General features: G+C 42.5%; 1 protein-coding gene across 3 annotated transcripts in view; it reads left to right on the top strand.

The window, feature by feature from the left end:
• NMT2 (N-myristoyltransferase 2) overlaps positions 1-11,089 on the top strand; it is a 57,249-nt gene that overhangs the window by 1,514 nt on the left and 44,646 nt on the right. The window contains exon 1 of one of the 3 annotated variants that reach the window (XM_061587762.1): positions 1,814-1,961. The exons of the other annotated variants lie outside the window; for them this stretch is intronic. Coding sequence (XP_061443746.1) covers positions 1,906-1,961 — 56 coding nt within the window. The 5' untranslated portion in view covers positions 1,814-1,905. Of the gene's footprint in view, positions 1-1,813; positions 1,962-11,089 lie in introns of those variants that run through there. 3 annotated transcript variants of the gene reach the window in all.

Genomic DNA, 11,089 nt, shown 5'->3' with positions numbered 1-11,089 from the left:
TGTCCCTGTTAAATTTAAGTTTTAACAGAGAAAGCAGCTGTTGCTTTAGATCAGGGGTGGGGTATTGGATTTGGCCAGTGGGCTGCATCCTAACCTCCCTCAACATCTCCTGGGCCGTTCAGACTTCAAACAAGCCAGGCAAAGGAAATCAAACCGTGTGGGCAAAGACAGGAGTTTGCAAGCGCTAACGGCCAGTTCATTGGTGCAGCCTGCAAACCCTGCTTCCTTTGTCAGGGTGGCTTGAAATCCAAGTGTGTGAGCAAAGGTACAGGGGTTTGCAGCCGCTGCCAGTCAGCTGATCAGCAGTGCCTGCAACTCCCGCTTTCTGCAGGAAGCTGTGTCTTTACTTGCAGGCCTGTCGCTGGTGGGGGGCCAGGTCAGCAACTGAGCGAAGGCCTCTGGGGCCGGGAGGGTGGGGCTCATGCTCTGCAATCCCTGCCAGCATCAGGTTGCAAAGCACAGCCTAACAGTAGTACAGATTGCGGTGTGGGAGCTCCACTCTCCCAGACAATACTAACCCCACCCACACATGCACAGCTGGTGCACACTTAAATATGCCCGGTCACACCACCTCTAGTGTAGCCGCATAAGCACGCTGCATGTGCATGTCTGCTACCACCCAAGATAGTGGTGGGTGTGTCAGTATGCCCCTCCCACCATCTTGGGTGATGGCAGGCCTGTGCGCTGATGCATCAACGCAAGGGGTGGTGTGACCAGGTGTATTTAATTGTGTGCATGCACGGAGGGCGCAGCCATCTGGTGCCTGAGGGTCCATTGTGATCTGATGCCAACCCTGTTTACCTTACATCATATGTGATGTGGAATGTCAGGCAGGTGGACCTGGCTGACACATCTTCCTGTATCCCAGCTTTGTTGCGACATCTAAAGGAGCAGTGGAGAATCTCTGGCTCGCAGGTCAAATTGCCACCAACATCAGAACATAGGAAGATGGCTTATACTGAATTAGGTCGTTGGTCCATGTGTTTTCTCAAAAGGGACTAGTGCTGACTCTCTAGGGTTTCAGATGGCAGTCTTTCTCAGCCATGCATGAAGATGCCAGGGACTGAACCTGAGAGGAGCCTTTTGTGTGCAAAGTATGTGCTCAGTCACTAGGTTACTATGTTTCCTCATCCCAGGTTGTGTTCTGTGTAAATGTGATATGCAAAAAGTGTACAAGCAGACCTTGTGCAAATTTGACTTCATTGAACAGCTTCCCTATAGCTTAATAATATTTCACCCTGTGTCTGAGAAATGGGAGGGAATTGTTGGCTACCCACTTTAAGAAGGGCCAATTCTTAGCTCCCCCCGCCCTCCATTTCTTAAAGAACATGCATTGCAAATATGTTGGGTTCACCCCTCCTTTCTATTTTTTTAAAGAAACTTCTCATGTTTGAAAGAGACGTATTCAGCTTTTTTCTAACACTGATTAAATTTCTAAAATTAAAGGCAAATATGCAAACAAACTTGGAGTGCTAAAAAACAAGTCTGACTTGTTGCTTTGCAAAGGTAAAATAAGTTTGCCAAGGGAATAAATGCTCTTACAATAAGAAGTTAAGATGTAGCAGCAGCAAATGTAGTAGATGATGCTTTGAGTTAAATTGAACCATCTTAGCTGGTGCCGTTGGAGTCCTTTGGGCCAATTTATATATTATGCAAGGCAAACCTGGGTTTGCCATTGAGTGTAGACTTCATAGGCTCCTGATCTAGTATGCCTTGATTACAAGCATGTCTGTCACATTCACATTTATCCCTAAAATGCCCTGGATGTATATTCTCATATGATTCTCTTCCTCAGCAGTTTAAAGTCTGCCAGCAAAGTCCTGCTTTGGACACCATCTTTTGCAGATGCAATATTAACATCTACTTGGAGCAGGGCCTTTTCCATAGCTGCCCCAAAATTGTGGAATGCTTTCCTCCAGGATGTGCATTTGGCCCCATCATATGCCAGTTTTTGGAGACAGGTGAAAACATTTTTGTTTCACAAGGACTTTGATAACAAGGGCTTTGTTAATTGGAATTGATGTCCAGGATAGGGGAGGGGAACCTCCAGTCCACAAGCCTAATTATGTCTGCCAGCCTTTTGCGAGGCCATTTTGACCAAACCACAACTGCCTGACGTTATATATGACATCAAGTATGGGTAGGTAAAAAGGAGTTTGGGCTAATCTGCTGGAATTCAGAAGCACTAACTGATCAGCAGGACTTCAAAGAACAACACAGAGCTCTTTGCAAGCCCCTTGCATGGTGCATTGGTGTTTGGATGATTAGCGGATTGTTGGACCTTCAAGGCTCAGTGCTGGGCTCTTTGCAAGCTGCTGATGTCATTGTGATGTCAGGTGATTGACAGGTGGATGACCCTGCCCACCTGTCAAATTTGGCTGGTGACGCCTAAGGGAGAAGACCTGGTCCACTAGGCAGATCCAGTTCCCCACCACTCTCCTAGGATTTGATGACTGATCCTCTGGTTACATGGTGTTTTTTTTTTTTTTATCTTTCTGGTTTTGTTTTGGTTCTGATTGATGATTGCCTCTCTGTATTAGTTATGCTTTTTTTGTTTTGTTTTTAGGCTGTAAACAGCTTTGGGAATTAGATGGCACTGTTGCAGATTTAGTTAAAAGAATAAAATGGTAATGGATGATAATTCCCCTAGGTTCCTCATTTGTTTCTAACACTCAGTGGTGTCTAATAGGACCTGCTAGATAACCAGTATCTTTACAAACATTTTAAAGTGTGCTGTGTATATTCACTTAAAGGTTAATTTCAGCTCTCCATAGACTCCGGCTATATCATTCCATTTGCACTGTGCTTGCTGAGATAACAGAACCAATTAGAGTGACACAAATTTGGATGCTGAGGGCAAAAAATGTACTAAATTGAGTTGTATAAATAAGGTGCCAGCTCTTAAGCATGCATTCATTTGTGGTTCATTGGTGTCTCTTGTCTCTTAATTCCTCAGTCAGTGGTTAATGTATCAGTCAGTGGTTGTCCAACAGACTTTTTAAACCATTTGTGATTAGGAGCCCTTACACAGAATGCCAGAGTTTGAAGAGACTTTTAAGCCACATCTGCACCTTACATTTAAAGCACTGTGATCCCACTTTTAACAGCCATGGGCTTCCCCCAAAGAATCCTGGGAACTGTAGTTTGTTAAGGATGCGGAGAGTTATTAGGAGATTCCTGTTCCCCTCACAGAGCTACAATTCCCAGAGTTCCCAGGGAAGAGAGATTTATTGTTAAAATGGTTATCTGTCCATTTTAAACCACTTTGTTCCAGATTGAAGCAGGTTTTTGGGTCCTTAAACTCAATAGCTCTGATCAACTCTCAGTACACTTAACAAACTACATTTGTCAGGATTCTGTGGGGGAAGCCATGGCTGTTTAGAGTGGTATAATAGTGTTTTAAATGTGTGGTTCAGATGTACACTTAAAACCTTTATATACCTCGTACCCTTATACACCCAACTGATCACTGCACTCTGCAGGTGACTGCCTTCTGCAGATACCATCTTATCAGGAGGTCCGCTCCACACAACATAGCAAGTGGTCCTTTAGTATTGTGGCACCAACACTTTGGAATTCCCTCACTTTAAATATTAGACAGGTGCTGTCTCTGTTACCCTTTGGACATCTACTGAAGACCTTCGGCTTTCAACAAGCCTTTTAAGTAGAGACCTTATCCCAGTCTGTGTCTATGTTGGAAGTGCTTTGTAAGATGTTTTTTAAGATGTTTTGTTTTAATATGCTTTAATATGTTTGAAAGTGCTTTTAATGTTTTTGTTTGTTGCCCTGAGCTCCTTCTGGAAGGAAGGGTGGGATATAAATTTAATTAATCAATTAATTAATAATAAAACCATCAAAGTTCTTATAGCAAAAGGATAGGCTAGATACATGCTAACCTTGATGGCTACTCACCTGAAGGAGAACTTCCAGCTCTTCCTGATAGTTCCCTTATACAATCGGTAAACATTATTTTGGTATCATTCCCTCTCTATTTATGATGTTTGTGATTGTGTGTATCATTGTTTATGTAGCCAAAATGACACTACCCACTCACAAGAGGGAGGTATTGGCAGGCTCTGGGGAAACCCCCAGGTTTGCAGTATGAGAAAAAAAAGCTTTAGGAAAAAACTTAACGGGATAACCTCCCTCCTAAAAAAAACAATGAAGACTGAGCACGCTCAAGGGACACAGAATGCTGACTTGACAAGGGAAGGACTAGAGAGCTGGGGTGGGGGAGGGGAATGGAATGGAGCATTGTGGAAGAGGCATGACTGGCTGGCTGTGACACTGAACAGATGGGTGCTACACTGCAACATTTTGTTGCTGGGTTTGCGTGCCCATTCTAAACCACTTTGTTCCAGACTGAAGCAGCTTCTTTGTGTCCTTAAGCTCAGTAGATCTGGGCAAGAAGTGTGTTCCCTCCTCTTTCTGGTATCCTCTTAAACACCTGTAAATCATCCAGTTTTGCCCTCCTATTAAGCAAAATCTGCCCAGTTCTTTCCACCTGTAATCATATAACTTTTCAAACTTTTTGCTGCTTATGGAATCTTCTCTGCTTTAGAATCCACTTGAAATGTGGTTGCTAAAACTGGACACTTTTTGCTAAATCAGCTGAAGTGCACAAGACCTGTGTGTCAGCTGTAGTCCATCTGAAAAATAAACTGCATGGACTTTGGATCCCAGTGTTGTGCCACAGCCCCTAATGTCCACAAGAAGCTCCTTTATACGGAGCCAGACTATTGGTCCATCTAGCTGAATTTTGTCTGCTCTGACTGGTAATGGTTCTCCAAGATTTCTGAGGTCTTTCCTGCTCTGCTGCCTATAATACTTTTAAGTGGAGATGTGGAGGATTGAACCCAGGATCTTCTGTGTGTGAAACATATGCTCTGCCACTGAGCAACGGCTTCTCTTAAAATGTCCCACCCTAACTCTTGTTCCTGTAATCTAAGCATTTGGCTTATATCTCCCATAATGCTGTTCTCTGTTTGTATGTAGATGAAAGCACAGTCATTCTTGAAGTTACTGACATGAGGTTTTTGTGGTTGTAATTCAGATGATGGGCTAGCAAGATTGGCCAGACAGTTTAGACTTGAGCATGTTTGTAAATGGTCTCTAGTAGAGTAAGTTCCAGATGATTAGTCAATAGGGTCGCCAGGTTCCTGGCCTGAGACTGATCCTGTATCTTTAGGAGAAGAGAAAGTCAGCCAAGTGCAGGTGTTCTTGCAACACTGTGATGAGAAAAACCACAAGGTGGAATTCTCCCTTCCCCCTGCACAACTTTTAAAGATACAGAAGACCTCTTGGAGGCCGGGGGGGGGGGGAAGGGAGAATTCCACCTTGTGGTTTTTCTCATCACAGTGTTGCAAGAACACCTGCACTTGGCTGACTTTCTCTTCTCCTAAAGATACAAGATCAGTCTCAGGTCAGGAACCTGGCAACCCTATTAGTCAACGAACTGTGAAAATACAAGAGCATTTGCCCTTTGCTTCTTTTGGACCACTAGCATGCTACAAATAACTAACATGGGTATTCCAAAATCCACATTAGGACAATGCCTTTATTAGGTCAACCAGTGGTCCAAGTTTTCGAATTCTTCAGAAGTATCCATTAGGCTAGATGGTAAACATAATTGCAGGAAAGTTGACTGATGTTGGAGTGGAGGATGAAGTCTGAATTTAGTCACAGTCTAAAGATGGAATGGGGGAGGAGATAGCAGACATTCAATTGAGGCTCTGCTTAGTGCTTTACAGTAAGTGTGGGGAACTATTGGCATTTCAGATGTTGGTGAACTTCAGTTCCCATCAGCCCTAGCAAGTATGGCCAATGGCCAGGGATGATAGGAGTTGTAGTTCAGCAATGTTTACAAATTTCAAGTTGCAACGAGGGCTGCTGGGAAGAAACATACAATAGTTGATGCCTCATTTTTGAAAATATAAAATCCAGCTGTTACCTAGATCTATCTCCATCCTTAGGTCATACACATAGGCCCGTGACAGATGGAAAACAGGAATATAGCAAAACTAGACAGATTTTATATTAGCAAAACTGGAGATTAATTTTAGGTGATATGTTAGGTTGTTTTTTTTAAAAAAAACCAATAGAAGCAAAATTAGATAGCTTTACTTAGCAGTTGGAGGTCCCATCTTCCTATACACACACACACATACAGAGAAAGAGAGAGAAATACATGTATATGGGCTTGTAAAAAATTTTTTTTTAATTTATGGGCAAAGCTCATATAGAAAGGCTGACTTTACAGTAACTATTAACTACTGGAGTTTTGGCTATGTCCCTCTGTCTCTCTGTGTCTGTTTTTTTATTAGCATTAGTTTGGAATTATATTGCTGCTGGCAGTTTTCCTCCTGGGATGCTTGAAATAATTGGTGCGCAGAGTTTTGAGGCTTAGAATCATATTTGTAGCCCTGATCAGAAATAGGTTGGGTAAAGTACTTTTTTTTCTTTTTAAAGGCAGCCTCTTTCATGCATCCTTATTTAATGTAGGACTATGTCATAGCTACTACTTTCTTTTAATCATAAACGCAAGTCAGTGGTCCCCATTTCCTACTGCCACCAAAAGTGCAAAATGTTCTCAGTAGCAACAAGAGTGAAGGATTTCACTGCTGAAATGAATGTGTTAAGTAGACGTGAAGTAGAAATAGTTATGAACACTTCTGCCCTATTCTAGATATCCAGATTTTCTTGCTTTTTTCAAGAAAGTATTTAATCTAGTCTTGTAAATAAGTCCATAAAAGTTACTAGCCTGCTTTTTTAAAAAAAAAACATGAGCCTGCTTTTTTTCTATGCTGGGAACGGGAGGAGTAGAGTGTACTATAGGGTTGCCAGGTTCAGGGCCTGAGACTGATCCTGTATCTTTAGGAGAAGAGAAAGTCAGCCAAGTGCAGGCGTTCTTGCAACTCTGTGATGAGAAAAACCACAAGGTGGAATTCTACCTTCCCACTGCACAACTTTTAAAGATACAGAAGACCTCTTGGAGGCGGCAACCAAGAGGTCTTCTGTATCTTTAAAAGTTGTGCAGGGGGAAGGGAGAATTCCACCTTGTGGTTTTTCTCATCACAGTGTTGCAAGAACGCCTGCACTTGGCTGACTTTCTCTTCTCCTAAAGATACAGGATCAGTCTCAGGCCAGGAACCAGGCAACCCTAGTGTACCATCTTTCCTCAGCCCATCTGCTCACTAGCTTGCATGCAGTTCCTTGTTGCCTAAGGCTGCCGGGCGAGTATTTAAAAACAAGCCTGATTTACTCTACATTTTTAAATTGCATTTATATTGTCAGGGTGGATATTACATAGGGCTTTCTGTTTGCAGTGCAGTGCAGCATTATTACATGCTATTAAGCCACCCTTTCCTAACCTGGTGCCCTCCAGAAAGTTTTACTACAACTCCCATCACACCCATGGTGGCTGGGGCTGATAGGAACATAGGAAGCTGCTGTATACTGGGTAGCTTAGTATTGTTTTCACTGACTGGCAGCGACTTTCCAGGGTTTCAGGTGGAGCTGTCTTTCCCAGCCCTGCCTGGAGATGCAAGGGATTAAGCCTGGGACCTTCTGCATGCAAAGCAAATGGTCTATCACTGAGCTAGGGCCCTTTGCTACTAATGGGAGTAGTAGTATAAAACATCTGGAGGGCACCAGGTTGGCAACGGCTGTGTTAGACTATTCCCTAGGTCTAGCTTGAAAACTCATACTCCCAAGAATAAATATCAGACAGATTCATAATGACTGGATTCTAGAACAGCTTGCTGTTTGGCACAGAGGGCTGGTATTTGTGCAAAGCCCCTGCATGGGTATGTGGAATTGATGATGTAGTTCTGGCTGTTAATTCTCACGTTTCTATACGATGATACAACAAGGTGCCTTGTTCCATTAATTGTGTTGTATTATGGGGCCATGAATCATATCATTCACTTGCTGAAATGTATTGAGCGTAATGACACATCCTCAGAAAACAAACAAATGGCAGGAGTACATCAGCAATTACTAATGACGACTGGGCGCGGTAAATAAAAACGATGATGAAGTTGATCATCTGTCACTTCACAATGTTGAAAAATGTACACCTTGTATGTGAGAAAAAGGAACAAATTATTGGTCTGGTTCACATGTAATGCAAACCATGATTTAGTGCTTAGTGCACAAGTGGGGGGGGACACGTGAGCTTTGCTTGTGCATGTAGCGTTAAACCATGGTTTAGTGTTATGTGAGAACTAACCCATTGTATGAATCTTTTGAATTGCTGCTGGGTTTGTTTTTTACATCTTGAATCTTGATAAAGCAAGGGGAGGCGTGGTGCCTCCAGATGTTGTTGGACTATAAGTTTCATCAGCCCCAGCCAGCATGGCCAGTGGTCAGAGAGTCCAGCAATGCCTGGAAGCCATAGGTTCTCCATCCTGGTTTTAAGGGGAGGCTCTTGATTCCGTAAAACAAGGACAGGGAACCTGTGGCCCCTGTTGTAAGAAGACTCCAAATGAACAGACAGCAGCAACTTAAAATATTCACACAAAGGACCAAAGAATGTTACACAGGAGACATGACTCTGGGATTATGGCAGTAAAATAAGCAGACAGTTGGGCTACTGGCCTACTTGGCTAAGAACGAGGATATTTCAGATAAGATGGACTTGTTTTCAAAATGAATTGGAGGGCTTAAGATGGATTAATAGTCATTTTCTTTCTCTATGATGCCCAAGTGTAGTTCTGTGTTTAGGAATAGGGAATCCCAGTGGAATTTTTTCCAGAAACCTCCTCCCCACAAAAAAACAGCAACTATGATTCCCAGAATTTGTTGTGGGGGTGAAGCCATAACAGTTCAATTGGTAGAAAACCAAAATAGGTTTGGGGTGTGTCTGTATACACAGAGAGCTATACTAGAACTAACTGGAAAGCATAATAGTAACTTTGATTATAATTTAAGAAAAAGAAACAGGTATCTTCTTTTTCTAAAAAAAAGAAAAGAAATTGTTGTTTGCTGTTAACTACCTGAAAATTTTGCTTTCCAATTTTCAGTGCAGTTACTATAGACTCAGATGTTCAGTGAAAGGCTTGCAAGCTAACATGCTGCTTAAAAATATGATCATGTCAAATGTCTTGCTGTGTTTAGAATAGCCTGCTTTTGCAGTACTGAGGGCACAATCCCTTTTGATATTAGGCTTCAAGGGAGGGGTGTTTGCAATATCTCTCGTTTAGTAATGTGAGGTGAGTAGGTAAATGAAGTCACTTTTAACCGGGTTATATGCTGATGACCAAAAAATAGTCCTGTGATGCAGTGGTGTTGTTAAAATAGTGGTGTGGGGAACAGAAGAGGTTGCATAAACTTTCTGCAGAAAAAAATACATAGATGGCTCTTGGGGATGCAGATAACATCTTTTCACATATAGTCCTTTCTCCTGAATGCTGGAGTATGTAGTGCAATTCAGATATATTAGTCTTAGATTTTCCTTCCTAGGAGTCTCATTCTATTCTATAAAGCTGCTGCTCCCCCCATATAGGGTTGTTGTTGTTTTTTGAGGTGATGGTGGAATTGTTTTGAGGAGTGAGAGTGGCTCATGGGTTACGTGCCCTGCCCCTGTGCAGCCATGGCCAAGCTGCAGAGTCCCAAGGAGCCCAGTTGCCCCACAGCTGGCAGTTGTGGATAAAGAAGGGGCTGGCTTGTGCAGCTGTGGAAAGCTGAGCAGGCCGTAGCCAGCTGGGGAGGACTAGCCTCAGAGGGAGGCAATGGTAAACCCTCTCTGGATATCACTTACCATGAAATCCCTATTCCTAGGGTCACCATAAGTCGGGATTGACTTGAAAGCAGTCCATTTCCATTTTTCATTGGCTGGCTTGTTACTTCAGTAGCATGCCCTCTGTCTAGGTAGAGAGAAGAGTCAAGTGTTGGCCCAGTTGTTCACAACATGAAACTGAGATAACTGAGGAAACATTTTTCTGAATAAGTAGGTCTTAAAGAGAGACTTCGGCCCAGTTCAGAAGTTATGGCTGCCCCCCCCCCCATGCTTCTGTGCAGTGAGGGAGCCATGATGTTGTAAGGCAACCATTTGCATGATTGTTTCGGCCTGGTCCTATGGGAAGTTTCCATGCTATCTGTTTCTATACTTTCCTGGCCAATAGTTGGCTGTAGCTGTTTGGAAACTCCACACAATTAGGCTGAATCACAGGTTGTGTGGTTACCAGATGTTATGTTGCCATGCAAAGCCAAAGCATTTTTAGTGTTCCCTGTTTGGATATTTATTTGAATTGTTCCTTAGGAAAATGTGGAGCATAAGAGGTTGTTCCAGTATAGCAATATATATGTGCTGTGGTTGGAGGAGAACAAGAAATGTAACCAATATAGTATAGTGGTTAGAGTACCAGATTGTAACCAGGAAGATCCGAGTTCAAATCCCCACTTGGCTACAAACTTCTCTGGGTGACCTTGGCCCACTTAGTATCTCACAGCCTAACCTACTGCGCAGGATTGTTGTGAGGGTAAAGGGGACAAGGAGGAGGACAGAATAAGAACGGACTAAATAAATAAGAAAAGCTCTGCAGCTGGTTCTACTCTGTGAAGTTCAAGGTTGTTCCATTGATTTCAAAGAGGAATGCAGAGTTAATCCTGAAGATCTTAACATGATTTGTAGATAAGCAGTTGAACAGTTACCAACAGCACAGGGACTCAGTGGTTTTTGATACCAGTTACCATGGTATTCTTCTGGACTACCTGGTCTGGTTTGGTAATTGGGGACACTGTGCTCTTAATTTTCCATTCCTGCATGTCTGATCAGCAGGGCTGGTGCTGGCGTGTTCGGCGCCCCCCTGCAAATTATAAATCGGCGCCCTTACCTTTTATATTTTTTTTGTTCATTTTTCAATTCAAATGTTATAAAAAATGTAACAAGGCCAATAAGGACAAATAAGAAAATCATTATGGAGTAGGAAAATGTTTTGTGTGAATAGTAAAATAAAATAAAAAGAAAATGACCTTTTTGTATTGCCTTTGTATAGCAAAAAGATACATAGTTACATGAATTTAGCCGTACATGCTTTCATGTTTGCAAACTTATGAATTAGTTCACTAATGTTTAATTGGGAACACA

This window comes from Rhineura floridana, chromosome 10 (assembly GCF_030035675.1).
Source record: "Rhineura floridana isolate rRhiFlo1 chromosome 10, rRhiFlo1.hap2, whole genome shotgun sequence".
Lineage (NCBI taxonomy): Eukaryota > Metazoa > Chordata > Lepidosauria > Squamata > Rhineuridae > Rhineura > Rhineura floridana.
Note: the sequence above shows the minus strand (reverse complement) of the source record. Positions and strands in the feature narration are given on the sequence as shown.